The 21,612-nt window shown below is 40.3% G+C and overlaps 1 protein-coding gene across 5 annotated transcripts in view; it reads left to right on the top strand.

Moving 5' to 3' along the window:
* The window catches only part of PLD1 (phospholipase D1), a 225,217-nt gene extending 206,206 nt beyond the window's left edge, over nucleotides 1-19,011 (top strand). For all 5 annotated transcript variants that reach the window (XM_043875453.1, XM_043875456.1, XM_043875454.1 and 2 more), the window contains 3 exons: nucleotides 4,204-4,357; nucleotides 13,643-13,760; nucleotides 15,781-19,011. In XM_043875453.1, the coding sequence (XP_043731388.1) occupies nucleotides 4,204-4,357; nucleotides 13,643-13,760; nucleotides 15,781-16,005 (497 nt within the window). In that variant the 3' untranslated portion in view covers nucleotides 16,006-19,011. The remainder of the gene's footprint in view (nucleotides 1-4,203; nucleotides 4,358-13,642; nucleotides 13,761-15,780) is intronic.
* The last annotated feature ends 2,601 nt before the right edge of the window (nucleotides 19,012-21,612 follow it).

Here is a 21,612-nt window from a genome sequence, read left to right as displayed (position 1 = left end):
TCCAAAGAAAAATGGGCAGAGGAATTATATAGGAGCTCCCCGAAAAAGGACATACCTGAGTCCCATAATATATGAACAATGTTCATCCTCATTAATATAGTAATGAGGAAAAGAAGAGACTTTCAAAATAGCAGTTGGCAAAAATAAAAAACTGGACAGTCCGAGTGCTGGCAATACTAAGAGACACCAGGGATGCCACTCTTGTGTACAGAGCCCCTCGAAACTCCACATGTGTACATCAGGAAACGTATGCACAACTATGTAGAACATAATTGTGTATTATAGCAAAACTCTGGAAACAACCCAAACATCCATCAGCAGTAGAATGAATAAATAGGTTTGTGGGTGCTCAGTTAAGGAAAATAATGCATTACAATATGTGTAAGATAAATCCCAAAGATATGATGTTGAATGAAAGAAGCCAGTCTCCAAAGATTATCTACTGTATGGTTCTATTTACACAAATTAAAAATAAGCCCAAAGTAAACTTGTTTGTTCAGGAAAACATCATCTGAGCATGATGAACACAAAATTCTACATAAAATTTCTCTCCTGGGAAGGGAAGGACTTCCATGGGAAGATAGCTGAGGACTTCTGGAATGTGGTAATGTTCTGTTCTTCAGCTTGGGTAATAAATTCGATAATTTTCTAAAGTCATTACCTAAGTTGTACTTATAAGTTTTCATATACTCTTTTCTATTTTGCTATATTTCACAGTGTTTAAAAAGTTCCTAATAACAGGCTTAGAAAAGGTCATTTTCCAAAAATTAAGTGGTTTTAAATGATCAGGACAATGTCCTAATAAACCAAGGGATTGCAGTCACCATAAAAATACAGAGTACCTTTGTTGAAAACAATTCAAACTCTAAGGACTCATATAGAGTAAAAGGTCAAAATTCCCCTTATTGTCTCCTTCCCTTTGCCAGAAAGCACTCGCCACCCTTAACCCTGCAGTGTGTATCTTCCTAGAATCCTTGCCCAATCTTCTTCCTCATATTTTCTATAGAAATGGGTTAATACTATAACCTGCTGTTCTGAATTTGATTTTCAGAATATGGGAATGTTTAACAACAAAAAGGGAGATAATATTTACATCCATCAGTATCTCATTTTTAGTATCTCATTTATTAAATTCATCTGAAGTTTTCTCTTCCCCTTCTTCATATGTCTAGTAAACAGTAGCCAACTCACTTATCCTGGCTTCCCTGAAGGTTCAGTGGGTAAAGAATCTGCCTACAGTGCAGGAAACACAGGAGACACAGGTTCAATCCCTCAGTCTGGAAGATCCCCTGGAGGAGGAATTCCAGTATTCTTGTCTAGAAAATTTCATGGTCAGAGGAGCCTGGTGGGCTCCAGCCCAAAGGGTCGCAAAGAGTCAGACATGACTGAGCATGAGCACAAGACAAGCACAACTCACTTATCCAGTGTGGTTGAGAGTGAGTGCCCTGGGAAACTCCTGATGGACCCTGCAAGGACGGGAAAACAAACCCTCTAAGAATTCAGAATGCCAGGAATGCATTCCTCTGCTGGCGAGTGCGGGGCCCACAGTGCTGGGAAGGAGTCTAGGGGGACCGGTGTGAAAGTGTGTGTGTGTGTGTGTGTGTGTGGTGTGTGTGTGTGTGTGTGTGTGTGTGTGTGTGTGTGTGTGGTGTGTGGTGTGTGTGTGTGTGTGTGTGTGTGTGTGTGTGTGTGTGTGTGTGTGTGTGTGTGTGCGCGCCTATGCCTATGTGTGTAGGAGGCTTTCCAGAGGGCTCATATGCTCAGGCTGCCGGACAGTGAAGAGCAATGATGGCGTCCCAATTCAGCAGCCCCGGCCCGACAGCGGCCTCTGCTGGGCACATGTGGTAGTGACGTCCCAGCACTGCTCAGTCTGGTGTCTGCCTCTTTAAGACCCCATGGACTGTATAGCCCGACAGGCTCTTCTTCCATGGAATTTTCCAGACAAAGATAGTGGAGTGGGTTGCCATTTCCTACTCCAGGGGATCTTCCCAACCCAGGGATCGAACCTGTGTCTCCTGCTTGACAGGCGGATTCTTTACCACTGAGCCATCTCGCTAGCCCCAAGGCGGCACTGGGGGGCCCTTACTGCTCACCCCTGACAGTTCACACGCCTGGGTAAGGGGCAGTTCACACAGAGAGGAGGCTTCTTTGCTACAAACCTACGTGCTAGCAAATCCCCCCCCTCCTGAGGCAGGTTCTCGAGTGTAGATACTATCGAGGTAACAAGTATCTGATAATAATGCCAATAATAATTAGAATTTGTGGAGCAGTTTATAGATCAGTAAGTGCTTGCACGTGGTCTTATTTAATTCTCACAACAACCCGACAAGGTCTGTATTATGATCTTGACTTATGAAAGATTAAATTAAAGCTGAAAAAAGATTAAATGACTTTGCCCAAATTAATGCTGGGCCAAATGTCAAGCCCAAAGACAAATTTTATAGTGTGATTTGTCTGCAATAGAGGAGGCAAATTTTATAGTGTGATTAAAATGTAAGTGTAAAAAATAAAAATAAAAAAAATAAATAAAATGTAAATGTATGTGTAAAAGTTGATTTGTCACTAACAAAACAACACTTTTCAAAGGTGGGACTCACCTTACAGCACCCTAGTAGGGCTCCCAGATTTCTGTGAGGTGTTCCATCCTTTTTCTATCACCCAGAGACCCTGTGGGGCACCACTTATATCCACAGTTATCATAGATTTGTGTATTAATTATGTGACAATATTGTGGCAAGGGCTTCCCAGGTGGCACTAGTGGTAAAGAACCCTTCTGCCAGTTCAGGAGACATTAAAGACATGGGTTCAATCCCTGGATCGAGAAGATCCCCGAAGGAGGGCACAGCCACCCACTCCAGTACTCTTCCCTAGAGAATTCCATGGACAGAGGAGCCTGGCGAGCTACAGTCCACGGGGTCACAAAGTCACAACTGAAGTGGCCTACTACGCATGCACACACGCCATATTGTGGCAAATGGCAGTGAAGTCTCTTTGGGAGGAGCCAGCTTCCTCTCCTGTCCAGCATCCAGCCATTTGGGCTTGGGGCAGGGCTGCTAACACCTGCCGCCCGGATGGCCCCCATCACAGAGGGTAGCCCCGAGCTCCTGTTCAACCTGACCCTTCTGCTCTGAGTCTGCAGAAACAGTGGAGTGTGGGGCTAGGGCAGGAGGAGCAAGAAGGAAAAAGAGAATCAGCAGGCCCCTCCGTAATTTGTAGAATACCTCAAGGATTCAGAAGTGTGGATCCACAATGGTTAATGCAGAAAAAGTAACAATAAGTGACAGAGGAACACAGAAGATACACGGTGAACTAATATTCAAACGCATGTGAAAGTTGACATTCTCAGCTCATTTGGATTTAAAAATAGAGTGGAGAGAAGTTGATTCAGAAGCCATTGCTGTGCCTCTCAAGTGAGGCAAGAGAATGGAAACTCAGAGCCTCTAATAGTCAAATACAGACTATCAAATACAGAGTGTGGGTTATATTGCTGTGAAGGTCTTCTTGGGCTTTGCCATTTATAATTATATGACCATGAGTTAAAGTCTGCAGAATTTATTAAGTATAAAAGCTAACTGAACTGAACTGGTAAGCATTCTTGTTTCTTTGTGTGCTTAATGGTTATATCAGTCAGAATCCCTTGAGACACAAGATAGAAAATTCAGCTAGAGGTATGTGAAACAATAGGGAAGATAAGGTAAGAAGGTAAGAAGTTCTAGAGTTGGCTAGTTCAATAACTTAAAGACCCAGAGTCTGTCTTCTTTCTGCTCTGCTGTCTTTAACTTATCTGTTTGTCCTCTTGGTTACAAAATAGCTGCTATAGCTCCTAGAATCATGTTTTCATACAACCCTTCAAGCCAGAGTATCCAAAGACTGGAAGAGACATCCTGTTCTTGTGTCTGTTAATAAGAAGTAGAAAACTTTCTCAGAAGCCCCTGGCAGATTTGCCTTCATGTTACAATGGCTAGAATCATGACAAGTGCCCATTTCTAAGCAGTCACTGGCAGAAATGTCATGACCGTGGCTGACTTAGACTGATCGAGATTCACCCCTGGGTTAGGGAGGTCACTGCTTCCCTAGAGCACCGCACCTCTTGATAACCAAACAAAATGAGGGTTTATTTAGCAAGGATGAATCAAGTCTGGAGGACAAGTGAGTGTCTACCTCGACAAGAAAATTGTTCAGTTGCACTGTTTCTCCTTATAGGCTCTGCCAACATAAATGACCGAAGCATGCTGGGAAAACGAGACAGTGAAATGGCAGTCATTGTGCAGGACACAGAGACAGTCCCTTCGGTAATGGATGGAAAAGAGTACCAAGCTGGTCGGTTTGCCCAAGGACTTCGCCTTCAGTGCTTTCGGTGGGTCTCTGAAGCTGGGTGTCCCTCTGCAGTAGGCACTGACCCAGCCCAGCCTCTTAACTCTCAGCACGCCTGCCATCTCCAGGTTCTTCTTTTTTCAAAACAGAGTCCCCAGAACACAGGTTGTGGTGCAAAATGGCTTTGTGTGGGGCACAAACATTTCCTATTTTAATAGCTTTTATTATTTTTATGTGTAAAAAAAAAAAACTAGCATTTTAAATCTATTAATAGATTTAGGACCAAGTCAAGCCACCTAGTGTCTATTTAAATTTTTTATAGTGAGACCACTTTTAGAAATTGAAATGGTTCCAGTGATACAAGGGTATGATTTTTAAAATCACTAAAGGAGAATGCTAGAGATTATTGGTGTTAAATTTAAATGTGGAAACTTCAGTCCTAAGATTTGAGATGACTCCGGACCTAGAAGATTCCTGGTCTTCTACAGGAAGATGTGAGTTTTAAACAAATCTGTGGTCCAGTGGAGAGAGCACTGGGCTGAAAACCAAGGATTGTGTGGCCCTAAATGAGTCCTTCATTCAATTAAGTGTTACTCAGAACTTTCCTGGGCATGGCTCTAACTGGCCCCATCCCAACTCCTTTATTTCAGTGTCAATGGACAGAATGATCCTTCGAGAACCTAACTCAGATCCTGTCACTTCTCTGTTCCCTCCACAATGGCTTCTTCTTTTTTTATTTTTTCCGAATGGCTTCTTATCTCCTGTCCCTCTTCCCCAGTCACTGCAGACACGCTGAGCTCCCACCGTCTATGGAACATCCCAACCACCCTCCCACCTGTAAGCTTTTTCAGGAAGTCCACAGTTGTATGCTTCTAGAATCTGCCTGCAATGCAGGAGACCCCGGGTTGATCCCTAGGTCAGGAAGATCCCTTGGAGAAGGAAATGACAACCCACTCCAGTATTCTTGCCTGGAGAATCCCATGGATAGAAGAGTCCGGCGGGCTACAGTCTGTGGGGTCACACAGAGTTGGACGTGGCTGAATGACTAAAACATGCAGAGAACTGTATGGGCCAGGGTGGGATTTCAGTGTGGTCTCTGCAGTGTGATAGAAGCAAGTGCCCCAATTGAAGGTGGTATTTTAAGCTTTCTGATGGAAGGCACTACATGCATACTGTTGCAGTGCTGCTGTTTTTCCCTTTCCCAAGTCAACAGTCCCTTCTGGAAACTGGCTCCCCGGCAGATGGGCACACACCAGCTCTTACCTCCTGCAGATGCTGGAGGCCCTTCCCTTCTACTCACTCCAGACTCTGGCTTTTGAGAACCACGCTTCAGTTCATTCTGCTCCCTCTGCCCCAGGAACTCAGCAAATTCATCCCTCAAAATATGTCAGACCTCTGTTTTTATTCACATTTGTTACTAATTGTTTTGCCAGTAAGATTTTTTTTTTCTGATTATTGATATTTCAATTAGCTTCTAATGTCAATTTGTTTTGTTTAGAGGGGAGAGTTTAAAATTAGTACCCTGTTAATCAACCCATTGATTGCCTACTGCAGGTTATATAGGGAAACAAATATTTCCTCCTGTAAACTAGAAATAAATGTCATACCTTTTCAGTTCCATGAGAACTTAAGTATTCTCTTTAAAGGTGTGGGCTTCTGTATAAATTTCTAAATGTATAATAATTATAGAGGCAGAGAGTTCTGATTTCAGCATATTTTCATTATAGAAAATTTGGCAAACACAGAAAAGCAATAAGAAAATTAAATTTTATCTGTAATCCCACCACCCAGGGCTAATAATTTTAACATGGTATGTATCTCATTCCACTTTTTTCTATACATAAATATCACTGTGTTCTATTTCTTTTTTAAAACATAATCGGGTTCTTGTAGTTCCACAAAGTTCTTTATTATTTAAACAATATTGCACACACTTTTCCATGTCATTGTGTTCTATAAGATTTAATAGCTACATTGTACTATATTTAATGTCTGCATTGTATCACGTCATATGAGTATGCCATAATTTCTTTAAAGAGAACCTCAGTAGCACACAGATTTTTCACTGATTTACAAAAGGGGGTGTGGTTGTAGATAGCATCTTGGTCACCTTCTTAATTGTTTCCTTAACTAAATCCTAACCCTGGAATTTCCAGCCAAAGGAAGTGTGTAGTTTCCTTTGCCCTCTGACTTCATATTGTATCTCTAACAATGTTTTAGAGGGCTTTTTCCTCCCATCTTTTCTGAATTCTGTTATTTTATTTAATCTTTGCCAATTTGTTGGGTTTCAAAATGAATTTCCTTTTTTTTTCAATGTGCAATTTGAGTGTTTAAAAATGTATCCATTACCCATTTGTACTTGTTCTTTTGTAAACTGTCTAGACTATTCATGTCCTTTGTCCATTTTGTTGGAATGTTTCACTTTCTTTTAATGACTTATAAGTAATTTAAGTATACAAGAGGCTAATTTCTTTCTCCCATTTGTTGCAAATCTGATTTGCCAATTGCTTTTGCATCATGTTTATAGTATTTGGGGGAAACTTCAATTCTTATTAATCAGATCTATCAGTTGTTTCTTTTTTCTCCCCATTTTAATAAATATGCTGAGAATAGCTTCCCCAACCCAAGATAAAATATTTCCTATTTCCTTATATTTTATCTTCTAGTGCTTGTTTAATGTTACTTTTTATTTTTTGATATTTATTTACTTATTTTTAAATATTTATTTACCTTTTTATTATTTATTCGGCTGCACTGGGTCTCAGTTACACACGGGATCTTCAGCTGTGGCATGTGAACTCTTAGTTATGGCATGTGGGATTTAGTTCCCTCACCAGGGATCGAACCTGGGTCCCCTGCATTGGGAGTGTGGAGTCTTAGCCACCATAGAAGTCTCTGATATTATATTTTACATTCAGCATCTGCAGATTATTTTAATGTTAGAGAGGAAGTAGGGACTCTTAACTCTTTTTGCTGGAGAAACCAGCTGGTCCAGAACTGCAGGACTGCAGTACTGTCTGCCTCTCCAGCCTGCAGTGCCTCTTCATGCTGCGCCAAATTGCCACACATCCTAACCTATTTGTAATCTCTACTGCTTCCTACTGAAGGTCTGTTAACTTGCATGCCCGTGTGGTATCATTTTAATTATCATAGATGTGCACTTTAGTACTACTTCCTTCCTACCATGCCACTTCCCCAAATTAGTATTTTTTTCCAAAATAATCTTGGCTACTCTTATTCATTCTTCCACATGAACTTTAACATTGTTTATTCAAGTTCTCTCATTCGTTTCTCGTTCGTGACCACAGTATATTTATTGTTGCTGTTGTTTAGTGTCTAAGTTGTGTCTGACTCTTTTGTGACCCCATGGACTGTAGCTCACCAAGCTCCTCTGTCCATGGGATTTTCTAGGCAAGAATACTGGAGTATAAATTAATATAAAAAGAGCTGATGTCTTTATAATATTGAGCCATCCTATTGAAGAACAAGGTATGTAGCTCAGTTTCTTCAAAATTTTTATTCTTCAGTAATGCTTTAGGATTTTCATTATTGGAGACAGGAGTACTTCTGCTTTATTGACTATGCTAAAGCCTTTGAATGTGTGGATCACAACAAACCGTGGAAAATTCTGAAAGAGATGGGAATACCAGACCGCCTGACCAAGAGAAACCTGTATGCAGGTCAAGAAGCAACAGTTAGAACTGGACATGGAACAACAGACTGGTTCCAAATCAGGAAAGGAGTATGTCAAGGCTGTATATTGTCACCCTGCTTATTTAACTTATGTGCAGAGTACATCATGAGAAACGCTGGGCTGGAGGAAGCACAAGCTGGAATCAAGATTGCTGGAAGAAATACAAAAACCTCTGATACGCAGATGACACCACCCTTATGGCAGAAAGCAAAGAAGAACTAAAGAGCCTCTTGATGAAAGTGAAATAGAGTGAAAAAGTTGGCTTAAAGCTCAACGTTCAGCAAACTAAGATCATGGCATCTGGTCCCATCACTTCCTGGCAAATAGATGGGAAAACAGAGGAAACAATGACAGACTTTATTTTTGGGGGCTCCAAAATCACTGCAGATGGTGACTGTAGCCATGAAATTAAAAGACGCTTGCTCCTTGGAAGGAAAGTTATGATCAAACTAGATAGCATATTAAAAGGCAGAGACATTATTTTGCCAACAAAGGTCCATCTAGTCAAAGCTATGGTTTTTCCAGTAGTCATATATGGATGTGAGAGTTGGACTATAAAGAAAGCTGAGCACTGAAGAATTGATGCTTTTGAACTGTGGTGTTGGAGAAGACTTTTGAGAGTCCCTTGGACAGCAAGGAGATCCAACCAGTCCATCCTAAAGGAAATCAGTCCTGAGTTTTCATTGGAAGGAAACTTCCAATGCTTTGGCCACCTGATGCAAAGAACTGACTCATTTGAAAGAACCCGATGCTGGGAAAGATTGAAGGCAGGAGGAGAAGGGGACAACAGAGGATGAGATGGCTGGATGGCATCACCGACTCAGTGGACATGAGTTTGAGTAAACTCTGGGAGCTGGTGATGGACAGGGAGGCCTGGCGTGCTGCAGTCCATGGGGTCACAAAGAGTTGGACACAACTGAGCGACTGAACTGAACTGAAAGATTTTTGTTGTCCTTTTGGCTTTTTGCTGACTCTCTACATTTCATGATAAGTTTGTTCCTAGGTGCTTTACTATTCCTGGCAACTTTTAAACTGTCTTAAAGAGGCGGTTGTTCTTGAACAAGCATTTTCACTCTTCCACAATAGCAGACACAAATAATACATTAAAAAAGCACCATGAAAACCTTATGTTGATTTTAGCTCTTTTTACTGGGAAATATTCTCAAAGATGAATGTTGTGACCTAGAGTCGAGCCATTTTCCCCCTTAAAAAAATGCACTTCAATCCATTTCCCATCTGGTTTATTTTTGAATAGAAATAGACACATTTAAATGTGACATCAGTTCTAAATAGAATCAACCATCACAGTACTGCACTGAATGTCACAACTGCATGCCAAACAGTTCACTAAGTCCTAGAAAATTATCCAGACCTTACAGATGTGGCCATCTCTCAACAGAAACCATTAACCACACAGGTAGAGCTCAGAATCAGTGACAGTGGTCGACATGAGCAGTGGAAAGAACAGAAATTTTTCTGCACTTTTCCTACTGTCCCACTGATAATGTAAACAATTAAACATTCAATAATTGCTATTATTCACCTCAGCGTACAATCAAATTCATTTTCTCTGAAGTCTTAATCCTCAAATACCCAGGGTACTTCACATTATATTTACTGTACTTTTTAATATAAATTTTTAATAATTAAACTGACAGGCAAAATAATTTATTACTGAATATTATCTGTTATAGGCTTATTTAAATACTTTTTCTACTCACAAGTTCTTAACTGATAACTTGACAGACACGTTGCCTCACCTCTTGTTCTCATTTAAAAGCGAAGTCACAGAAGTATTCTTTCTTGCTGTTTTCAGCTAGTTAGACCCAACCCAAACCAAAGACATTATTCTAATTGGCTTATTGTTGTAACTTGCACTGTCCTTCAAATTTGACACAGTTAAATTTTGCTTTGGGTCTTAAGGAGCAGCAGCATCTGTGTGCAAACATCATCCTTTAGGATCTTTATTGAAAGTTATCCCTTTATAGTCTGCATGTGTGCGTTCGTGCTCAGTTAGGTCCAACCCTCTGCGACCCCAGGGACTGTGGCCCACAAAGCTCCTCTGTCCATGGGATTTTCCAGGCAAGAATACTGGAGTGGGTTGCCATTTCCTCTTCCAGATGATCTTCCCAACCCAGAGATGGAACCTGTGTCTCCTGCTTCTCTTGCATTGGCAGGTGGACTGTTTACCACTGCACCACCTGGAAGACATAATTAGAAGTAGAAGTAGAATTTTGAGGTTATAAACCTCTAAGAATCATAGTGAGCCCAGGTACCAGATTCATTTGTTTTAGATAATTTTTTTAATTTATTTATTTTTTTTTTTTGGCTGCACCACTTGGCTTGTGGGATCTTAGTTCCCTGACCTGGGACTGAACCCAGACCCTCGTAGTGAAAGCATCAAGTCTTAACCACTGGACCACCAGGGAATTCCCTTTTAGAGAATTTTTATACGATAGAAAAAGTGAAGACTAAAACTAAAGTGAGATGCCCTTTTATCCCCATAATCTGACTGAGCTTTTTTTAGGTATTGGTAATATTGGAGTTGACTGGGGAGAACACACATGATAAATATTATGTGTGTTGGAACAGTCTTCCCTGAGGTAAATTTTGCATAATGTTTGACCCAGGAACTTTAATTTTTAAATTTCTCTGAGTGAAATAATCATAGAAATTCACAAAGTAATTATATGTGATGAATAAATTATGTTCATTATAGCTTTGTTTATAATAATGGAAAACTGGAAATGACCCAAAAGGTCATAACAAAAGAGCTAGTTAAATAAATTTTCGCATAACTGGAAATTCTGCAGTCATTAAAAATGATGCTGTAAGTGTACATATTTAAATACTAAGAGGGTAACAGTATTGTGATCTCCACCCTGTTAAATCCAATGGTCAGTTCTCATCGGAACTGAACACTGTGTTGGTCCAGGATACTCACCCTCTGACTTTTCTGCAGCCTCACTGACTGCTCCTTCTCTCCCCTACTATTGAGGTCCTTTTCTCTGTCTATACTTATCACATGACTTTATGAGTATACATATGTGGGCAATTCTCAAAATTATATCTCCAGCCAAACCTTCTGTCCCAAACTCCAGATTCATTTATCCAACTGCCTACTTAGTATCACCACTTGAGTATTTAATAGATGTCCCAACAAGTTCAAAGTTGAATTCCTGGTCTTCCTTCACTAGCTGACTCTACACACAGAATTCCCCATCTCAGCTAATGGCAACTGCCTTCATCTAGTTGCTCAAGCCAAAGAGCCCTTTTAGTCATCCTGATGCCTATTTTTGTCATGTTCTATGTCCACTGCATCAGTGAAACCTGATCTCCCCACCTTCCTCCCCACTGCTCACACCACCATCGTCTCCCACCGAGATCACTGCAGTGACTCCCAGCTGCTCTCCACGTTTCAACCCACACCCTGCCCAGTTTATTCTCAACACAGCAGCTGGTTTTTTAATATGTAAATCAGTTTCTGTCACTCCTTGCTCCCGTGCCTGCAGTGCGTCCCAAATTTCATGCAGTGTAAAAGCCAAAACCCTTCTGAGACCCATTCCTCCACTTCTGTTTCCAGTGTAGCACAAGCCTTTGTATTTATTCCTTGAACCTGTCAGGTGTGTGAGAAAAGGGCTTTGGACTCAGCTTAGATTCTTGCTCTGCTAATAAAATGTCTCCAACCTTTTGTTTCCCATTTGCAAAATGGGAATCATGCACCATCAACCTCACAGGATTAAAATAGATGTGCTTTTTAACTCTCTGGCTTTTTGTAAGCACAAGAGCTCTTATCATTTTCAAATATGACCTCTGAAATTTGTCTTGCTTTGCCTGAGAATTTCTTATTATTTCTAGTCCTCTGTTTATATTTGATCCACTCAGACAATCTACTGCATGTATTCTTTTATGCCAGGTACTCTGGGGATATGAGACTAACTAAATCATTCTCTCTCAAAGAGTTTATGCACTAGAACTGGGAGATGGGCCGGTTAAAAGCAAAAAGTGCGTGAATATTGCAGGTGTTCTGACAAAAACAAAGCATATGTGAGGCACGGTGTGGGGGACAAAGAAAGAAAAAGTGACCGGGGAGAAATAGGAAGTGGGAGAAGAAGGAGCCATCAGAAGTTGTTTAGAGGCAGCCTTGTACTGAATCCTGAAAGATGGTAGGCGGGGAAGGAAAAGACTGACTACTCCCAACTCATACTCTTAAAGCATACCTGGTATTTACCACGTTTTAATCAATTCCTTCTGAGGGTGATTCTTTATTCAGTGTTGATCTAACCCACCAAATTTAACTCTACCCAGAGAGACTCTTATGTCTTTTGTGTTCATTTCTATACCCTAGAGTTCAGCATAGTTCTTGGCCCAAGGGAGGGAAGAGGGAAGGTTAGAAGGAAAAAGGGGGGTAAGAAGGTTGGGTCTTGGTTAAGAGCACAGGTTTAGGAATTTGGTGGTCCAGGTTGGAGTCCCAGATCTACAGCTTATTAAGCTGTGTGACCTTGAAAGAGTTACTTAAACTTTCTGTGCCTTAGTGCCCTTTTCTGTAAAAGGAAAATAATAATAGTGTCCCCTTTTTATTATTTTTTAATGGTTACTTCCTCATAGGCAGTTGAGATCATTTCTGGAAAGGGCTCAGCATATTGGCTGGCACATTCTTTGAATACCAGTCCTATCTTCCAAGGTCCTCACCTTCCTAGGCCAAATTACAAGGACTCTCTTAGAATGAAATGAAGGTCTTTCTTGTCTAACAGTTAAAAGTTTCAAGCATTGTAACAACTTAGGGCTTTTGTTTTGTTTTGCAACTTAGGATTTTTTTTTTCATAAAGACACACACAGTCTTTTTTTGTATATTTATTTATTTTTAATTGGAATATAATTGCTTTACAATATTGTGTTGGTTTCTGCCATACATCAACATGAATCAGCCATAGGTATACATATGTCGTCTCCCTCTTGGACCTCCCTCCCACCTCCCACCCCTTCCCACACCTCTAAATTGTCACAGAACACTGGTTTGAGTTCCTGAGTAATACAGCAAATTCCCACTGGCTATCTATTTTACATACGGTAATGTGTATATTTCCTCAATTCGTCCCACCCTACTCTCTCAATTCATCCCTCTCTCTTCCTCCCCTACTGTGTTCACAATCTGTTCTCTGTGTCTCTGTTGCTGCCCTGCAAATAAGGTCATTAGTACCATCTTTTAGATTCCATATATATGTGTCAATATACAATATTTGTTTTTCTCTTTCTGACTTACTCCAATCTGTATAATAAGCTCTAGGTTCATCTACCTCATTAGAACTGACTCAAATGCATTCCTTTTTATGGTTGAATAATATTCCATTGTATATATGTACCGTTGCTTCTTTATCCATTCATCTGTTGATGGACATCTAGGTTCCTTCCATGTCCTAGCTATTGTCAGTAACACTGCAATGAACATTGGGGTACATGCTGTCTTTTTCCCTTATGGATACACATTTAGTCTTAATGGCTTCCTTTGATTTCCTTTTTAAAAAAATAGGCTTGTATGGTTGAGTGCCTGAGTTACTGTACTGTTTGAAACAGTGCCTGCAAACAAAGTGTTTTTGTCTCAGTTACTCATTCAGGAGGACACTTATATTTCAGGGTTGTCCTTGGCTATCTTTCTGGCCCCAGTGAAGACATTCAGGATCCAGTGAGTGACAAATTCTTCAAGGAGGTGTGGGTTTCAACAGCAGCTCGAAATGCTACAATTTATGATAAGGTGAGATTCGCATATCCTCCTCCTTTTTACATTGAATCATATCACAAAAGTATATCATTATTTCTGCATATTATTGGTACAGAGTATTCTTAACAAGTGTAAAAACACAACATACCTCCAAATTATAATCAAATACTTCTTTGTGAAGTGAAGTGAAGTCGCTCAGTCGTGTCCGACTTCTTTGTAGACGTTAAGAAAACAGAGTCAGTAAGAGTCATGGATTATGGTTTAGAAGAGACTTCAGTGGCATTCTGATCTCAGATTCCAGAATCCCATCATAAGCCTCCTTAGTGGGTGGTTACCCAGACTTTGTACATGTCTAGTGATAAAAAGAAAAAGCAGATGGGATCAAAAAATGAGTCAGACCTGAGTTCAGCCCAGCTCACACAGTTGCTGGTGGTATGAGTATGTGTATAGTAATTTGATGTTCTGAGCCTTCCTTTCTTTCCTCTCTTATAAATTGGGAGGAATATTCATGAGGTGGTCATGAGGATAAAAAATAATCTGTTAAATGTATTTAGTACATAGCACATAGTAAATGATATGCATTCTAATGATGAAGCTTATTAATAATGAGAAACTTCCTCATTTGGACAATTGCAACTTTGGAAAGGTTTTAAAACCAGCTTCATCTGTTAGGGAGGCCAAATGCCTCTTCTAGTACGTTCCATCCATTAGTGATGAGAAAGACTGTGCAAGAGTTAAGAGTCCCCCAACCCTGGAACAGGTTACATCATCAAGTAGCTACCTTTATCACAGAAAATATTCAAACTGAGATCCATTGACTCTATCATATGACTGTCTATCATAAACAGGGTAAGAGGGCATTCTTCTTCTGACTTCCAGACTCCCTTCAGCACAGAAAATTCATCTGTGAACACAAAAAATTCATGTTTCTAATGAAACATGACAACTATCTACATAGACCTATTTCATACTGAGGACTCACAGACATGATTAAATAGGTCGTATGTGTAGAGTATTTTTAAAATGCAGGGCACAGCCTAGTTTGGATCCTGGATTGGGGGGAATAACAGCTCTAGAAGACATTTTGGGAATAATCAGATCAATCTAAATATGGACCATATCTTAAATGACATGAAATTGATTTTCTGAGGTGTGAGAATGGTATTATGGATATATAGGCACATTTCCTTATTCTTAAGAAATGCATACTGAGGTATTCAGGTGTGAAGTGTTATGATGTGTGAAACTTATTTTCAATGAGCAAAATACATATATAACTGATAACTTTAAGTACAGGTACCGACATAAACATTTTTCAAAATAAAAAGAGAAAATATACAATTTTTCTTTTAGACGAGAACCTCCAGTGAAATTCAAGGATGATTATTATCCAAAAAAATTAACCTTAAAGTAGGCTATCACCCATGAATCTCCCTACCACCACCTGACATTATCCTGTGGTCAGTCACAGGATAATGCAGATTAGATATGCACTCATTTGTGCTCTGTCAATCATGTCCGACTCGTGTGACCCCGTGGACTGTAGCCCACCAGGCTTCCCTGTTCATAGTTCTCCAAGAATACTAGAGTGGGTTGCCATGCCCTCCTCCAGGGGGTCTTCTCCACCCAGGGACTGAACCCAGGTCTCCACCATTGGCAGGCCAGTTCTTTACCCCTGAGCCACCTGGGAAGCACCCCTCCCCCATAGATCAGATATACAATCTCTCTCCCCCACCACCGTCCCATACTGCATGGTATATAGAACTTCTCCAGCCAGGAATTGAACCTATGCCCCCTGCGTGGAAGCTCAGAGTGTCAACCACTGAACCACCAGGGAAGTCCTCTATGATTTTTTTCTTTTTTTGATGGAAGCAAATCTCGCACTCTCTGTAGCAAATAAAAGAAGCAACCCTTCAATCAGGTCTGTGATGTAACATAAAACACATATGTTTCATAAAACAAAGGTTTTGTCTGTCAGAGTGAGTATTTTCCATAAAGGGGATATGCTTTCTTTTAAACTTATCACTCAGTTTCCTATTTGCATTTTGATCAGGTGTTCCGGTGCCTTCCCAATGATGAAGTACACAATTTAATTCAGCTGAGAGACTTTATAAGCAAGCCCATATTAGCAAAGGAGGATCCCATTAGAGCTGAGGAAGAACTGAAAAAGATCCGTGGGTTCTTGGTGCAATTCCCCTTTTATTTCTTGTCTGAAGAAAACCTACTGCCTTCTGTTGGAACCAAGGAAGCCATGGTGCCCATGGAGGTTTGGACTTAAGCGTTATACTTATTTGCAGCTCAGAGACTTCCACTCTGAAGAGTACACGTCACATTCTGACTTTCTGGAGACCTAATAGACAAAGCCAGACCCAGAGCACACATCCACCCCTTGGATTGCAACTCTTTGAGTTGACTTGGAAGGGCTGCAGTCATACTGATGTAAGGACAATGAACATCGGCTTGGCTTTATAATTCCTCGTGCCTCTCCTTGTGAAAAAGGGACTGCATTCTTAGGTAGTATATACCCAACAGCTTCAACACATATTTCAATTCCATGATGTATACCAAAGTGCATTTTCTTTGCTAACAAGAATTTATCTGTAACTGTGATCTACGTTGCCAAAAGTTGTCTGAACCTCCTTAATTTCCTCTGACCCTCACACATGCAGCTGTTGTTTGCTGGACCTGCCTTCATCTTGTAATCCATACAGGCTCTGTTTCACAGAATGTTTACTGCTAGAAGATGTTGTGATGCTGCTCTGAGATTCTTGAAGGTTCCATGGGATGCTCTGCCCATCTGGTCCTGGAGTTGTGGTGTGCACCCAACCAAGGATGTGGTCCTTCTTCCCTTCCAGTGACTGAAAGGACAGGACAGACCTTAGTATACACAGCAGCCCATGTTAGGTACTTCTGATAATATTGATAGTATGTATCTTGACACGACAGAGCAACAGGAAGGAATTAAATTTGATTATTACAGCAGAGATTTCACTTTACCTCCAAAGGCACTGACAAGATGTATCCTTATGGTAGGGCCCACCGGATCAGATTTGAAAACATGTGTAGGATATTTGATTACACAGCAACCCATAAAACTCAAAGACAGAGCATACAGCCTTCAGAAATCACCAACATGTTGGTGGGAATCAGATTCAGATAAGGAAAGAACATTTCTTACAGTCCTGTAAAATTTCCTGCCATCCATAGCTGCCAGATTGAAATTGGAGTTTCTACATCTCAAAATAAAACTAGCAAATACAACTTGTCTTTCAAGAGAATCAGGGGCTTCGTAACTCATGCCAAGTGAATGAGTATGAGCCCAGCCTTATTTGACATTCAGCTCTCCAGCTATGCTACCTTCTAGAAGAAAAATTGATTGTAAAATACATGCACCATCTCTTGCATTATTAAATAAGCATTAACATTCCACTACAGTTCCAAAGAGGTTAGGGTTATTTATTAATTCACACTATCCTCATCTGTGACTTGTTCAGGAAATCCATTTCTCCTTTTTGGATGTTAACATACCCTTTGATACCCCATAGCTCTAGTTTTATTATGCAGAACTACTCTTACAACTTGAAGAACTAATGTGGGTTCCCAACAGGCCATAAAATATGGTATAGATGGGGCTTCCCTGCTGGCTCAGACAGTAGAGAATCTGCCTGCAATGCAGGAGATCTGGGTTCGATGCCTGGGTCAGAAAGATCCACTAGAGAAGGGAATGGCAACCCACTCCAGTATTCTTGCCTGGAGAATCCCGTGGACAGAGGAGCCTGGCAGACTATAGTCCATGGGGTCACACAACTGAGTGACTAACACTTTCACTTTCACACTTACACTGAGTGCAATAATCACACCTTTATGGGTTACCTGGACAGAATCTCGTCCAAAGAAGTAAGGATCCATACCTGTTTCATAGAGCTGGTAGTCCAATCAGTCAGTCAGTTCAGTTCAGTCACTCAGTCGTGTCCGACTCTTTGCAACCCCACAAATCGCAGCATGCCAGGCCTCCCTGTCCATCACAAACTCCCGGAGTTTACTCAAATTCATGCCCATCGAGTTGGTAGTCCAGTAGAAAAGACTAAATAGGAACATAAAGCCAGTGAAACATAAAGTCAGTTAGCAGGAAAGAGACAGTGTTACATACCCACAAGAGAGTTTTACAAATGAGGTGAGACTGTGTAACCAACGATGGAAATTAATATGCTTTTATGGCGGCCAAAGATGAAAAAATGGCTTCATTCTATAGCCGTCATAAATAAGATGTTTGCTATTTGTGAAGTTTAGATTGGCATTTAAAGTGTTGAGTATATGTGGAATACCTACGGATTTCTCATATTTTCTTTTTCAATGTTTTTTTAAATGTAGAAGAGTCAAAAGACTGGCTCTTGAAAGGGCCCTTTCTCTTTAAAAAAAAAAAAAAGCATGTAATACAACCTCTCCCCATTTTATAGCTGAGGAAACTGAGACCCTTGTTAGTTGAAGGACTCTTCACCCATTAGGACTAAGGACACTGCTGCAGTCCCCTGCTGGCCTCTCCTTTCACTCATCACTGCCCCACAATGAGGAGATGCAATAAATAGATTTCAGAGAGGATGTCTCTAAGCTGTTTTGAACCCTGTGATCTTATGGATTTATGTGCTTGTCCGTGTCCCTCAACTAGAATGGAAGCTCCATGGGTCAGGGACTTCCCTGCGTTTTGTTCATATTGTTATCTCCAGATCTTGAAACAGAGCCTGGCTCATAGGAGGTGCTCAGTACAAGTTTGTTGGATAAATAAAGGAGATGGAAGAGAGAGCTAATGAAATGAAAACCTTATGGAGTCTCATACAAGAAAATCTTCCTGCTATTGCTAAAGAAACTGTTAGCAAGGTTCTTTTCTACTGAATCTTCTCAAAGGCAAGATGTTTATCTGCAAAGAGAGGGGCTACAAGATTTATTTGGGTGGATTTATGGGAAATTCAGGGCCACAATGCCTTGCTTCACAGTGGCAGTTTACATAATGTACCATTCTGTAAAAATCACATGGGCTGTGGACACAAGATGTATGACCTAATTACCCATCATTCTCTGACACCGTTACTACCTACTAGAAGTTCAAATACCTTAACGTTGCAGTGTCTGATATAAACTTTAAAACGCAAGGGACTAAATAAATAAATAAAATGCAAGGGATTTAGCATCTTGAAAAACTATTATGAATCTGTACCACGCTTTAAACTGACTATAATCTTTTGAAATTACAAAAGGTAATTACAGCCTTTAAGTGCTGTACCTGAGATTCTGATAATCCGTGTGATCATTTTTGCTTTCAAGAAGGGGGAAAAAAAAATCTGTGATTATAAGAAGTGAAGGGTAGAAAGTGGTCATGGCCTATTAAAGCTATTCATGCTGGCCAAGCTTAGTCGTTGGAGGACGCTCAACACCGCAGGTCAGGTGCAGGCGTTTGCTCTGGAGCAGGTGTCCACTTGGTTACTCACCCTCTAATGGGACTGTCTTCTTTTTCAGCTGCAAAGCATCACAGAAGGGCTTGGAGAGCTGGTCACTAGATAATTGAGTGACATATTGTAAAACAAAGCATTGATTTTATTTTAATAGCATCTTTGGAAAAAAATTTTATCTCTAGGTAATCAAAAATGTAAGCAGTTAATCTCTTAAGTAATAACAAGAAAATGTAATATATTTTTGAATTAACAGTCTTCCAGATGAAAACAGCAAGCCAGGAAACCTTTTTTGCAGATGTAAGATAACAGGCATAACAGGTTTTATATACATTATGAAGACCCTGCACTTCTTTCTGCCTCTCCTCATTCCTTATTCTTTCAACCACTGGCCCCATCCAGAGCCCTTCCTTATTATGGAAACCATTTTAGAGGACAAGAAAGAGCTTTCTGGGGAAAAAAGAAAAAAAAAACCATGAGGCCTCTATAATAAATTTCAGTTTAACTCACACTTTGAAGTGACTGACAAAATATTACTATTTTTTAACAGAGGTAATGGTTCTTTTTAACATTTCTGATCTGATATGGCACATGAGCATTCTCAGCTGCCTGTCACCTTCTGGAGAGGGGCTAAAGAGGACTCTTCATGTCTTCTCACCTCTCTCTATTCTCTCATTATGAAATGAGCAAATGTTATAGGATTTTCAGTGTGCTTAGGAATACAATTTTATTCCCTTGGAAGATCCTCTGAGGTCAGTTAATACTGGCAATTTGGAGGTTTAAAATGAGTTTTACCAGGCATCAGTTCAGTTCAGTCGTTGAGTTGTGTCCGACTCTTTGCAACCCAATGGACTGCAGCATGCCAGGCCTCCCTGTTCATCACCAACTCCCGGAGTTTACCCAAACTCATGTCCATCGAGTCGGTGATGCCATCCAACCATCTCACCCTCTGTTGTCCCCTTCTCCTCCCTCCCTCAATCTTTCCCAGCATCAGGGTCTTTTCAGATGAGTCAGTCCTTCACATCAGGTGGCCATATTACCAGGCATAGGCCTTGAGAAATTCTTTTTTTTTTTCATTTATTTTTGTTAGTTGGAGGCTAATTACAATATTGTAGTGGTTTTTGTCATACATTGACATGAATCAGCCATGGGTTTACATGTATTCCCCATCCCGATCCCCCCTCCCACCTTAAATTCTTGAATCTAGAAATTCACTGGAAAAGGAATTCACCATCTATCAAAAAGTTGCAGGTGAAGAATCAATGGATTTGCCTTATGTTTAGGGGAGGCAGATACCATCATAAATGCCTAATGGCATTTAATTCACATGTGATATATTACCAGCTTTGACTTAAGATTAGAAGGATTCATTAAAGGAACCAAAAATGCTGTGACTGAATTTATTATAGGTTATCTTATTTTTTCCTTTATACCAATTTTAAATTTTAACTTAAAAAGTTAATCTAAAATAATGAAAATTTGTCACACTAATCATTTTAAACTTTTACGTTTTAAAGTCAGAGACTGGGATGGCAGTCCAACCAAAATGTAGGCTTAATTACTCTTTCCTATCTCCAGCATCTCAATTGTTCACTTTATTCTAGGTATATGCACTTAAGTTGAGTGTCGTCCTAGTTCTGCTCAACACTGGGAAATATAACATCATGTTCTCCTAAGGTATATTCCACTTGGATTCATGACATAAAATGGTCTGGGTCAAAAATACTGATACTCTTCCTCAGTCATTCTAAAAATTCATACTAGAAAATTGTAGTTGGAGCACATGTCTCTGACACAAAAACCAAACACATGTTGATGAACATTCACCCATTCAGAATATTCAGATATTCTGGACAGAACTCGGGCGCCTAGCCTCACCCTTATGACAGGCTTTGGCAAACAAAGACTGGGCCTCTTGTTTTTGTAAATAAAGTTTTACTTGACTGCAGCCATGTCCATTTGTTTACATGCCTCATGACCAAATGATCTGCAAATCCAAACTACTTGCTATCCTTAAGAAATGTTTACTGATCCTTCCTCTAAAGAGAGCAGAGAATAAACAGTTAGAATACCTCAACCAAACAGATTTGGGTGAGTTTTAATCTCTTCCATGAGCAAGCTTTTCAACTCTTCCCTATCCCAGAGCCACCATTCCACAATCGAATAATGGTAACAAGGTCAAGTTCTTTCAGGAATGAAAAATCATATGAGTTTTGGTTCTGAAAGAGTTATTGTCAACTAATGCAATCTCCTCCGGGCTGAGCACTCAATATGGAAGCACTGTTGATAATGTTTTTAACTAAAGTGTTCAGTGAGGATGGATAGGCCTAACCGTTTGTATTCAGAATGAGAATTGTGAACTCAAGAAACTCAGTCTCCCTGGATTTTCCTCTGTGAAGCCCTGGAAATGACACATGTATCCATTTTCTGCCTCACAGTCA

Source organism: Cervus elaphus, chromosome 19 (genome assembly GCF_910594005.1).
Source record: "Cervus elaphus chromosome 19, mCerEla1.1, whole genome shotgun sequence".
NCBI classification, from domain to species: Eukaryota; Metazoa; Chordata; class Mammalia; order Artiodactyla; family Cervidae; genus Cervus; species Cervus elaphus.
Note: the sequence above shows the minus strand (reverse complement) of the source record. Positions and strands in the feature narration are given on the sequence as shown.